The sequence below is a fragment of the Trypanosoma theileri genome (assembly GCF_002087225.1).
Source record: "Trypanosoma theileri isolate Edinburgh chromosome Unknown TM35_Tth_68_V1, whole genome shotgun sequence".
Taxonomy (NCBI): domain Eukaryota; phylum Euglenozoa; class Kinetoplastea; order Trypanosomatida; family Trypanosomatidae; genus Trypanosoma; species Trypanosoma theileri.
The window spans coordinates 1-311 of record NW_021639910.1 but is presented as its reverse complement, the minus strand read 5'-3'; the positions used below and the strand labels follow the sequence as shown (position 1 = coordinate 311).

General features: G+C 43.1%; 1 protein-coding gene across 1 annotated transcript; it reads right to left on the bottom strand.

The window, feature by feature from the left end:
• Position 1: 1 nt before the first annotated feature.
• On the bottom strand, positions 2–292 carry TM35_000681000 (uncharacterized protein; the record flags this gene model as incomplete). The annotated part of the gene is made up of 1 exon (XM_029031147.1): positions 2–292. A coding segment is annotated over one exon (291 nt), but the record flags the coding sequence as incomplete, so codon positions are not given.
• Positions 293–311: the final 19 nt, after the last annotated feature.

Sequence of the window (311 nt, the reverse complement as noted above, 5' to 3'; positions counted from 1 at the left end):
GTGCACCATCAGCCCCACCGTCTCTCTCGTGACTGTTATGAGTAACATGATCCTCTCTTAACACTTGTGATGATTCTCGTTGTGCTTCCAGTTGATTTGTAGTAGATATATGAGTTTCTTTTGCCCGCTCATCTGCAGAAGGAAAAATAATAGCAGTAGGTGTGAAATTAACCACCAGACGGGAAGTAGCAGAACCGCCCACACCACCAACACCTCCTTTACCAACTTCAGCTAACACAACATTGCAGGCAGTATACACTGAGAGAATGAAAACACACAAAACGTAGTGCATTATCATCCCAATAATTCTT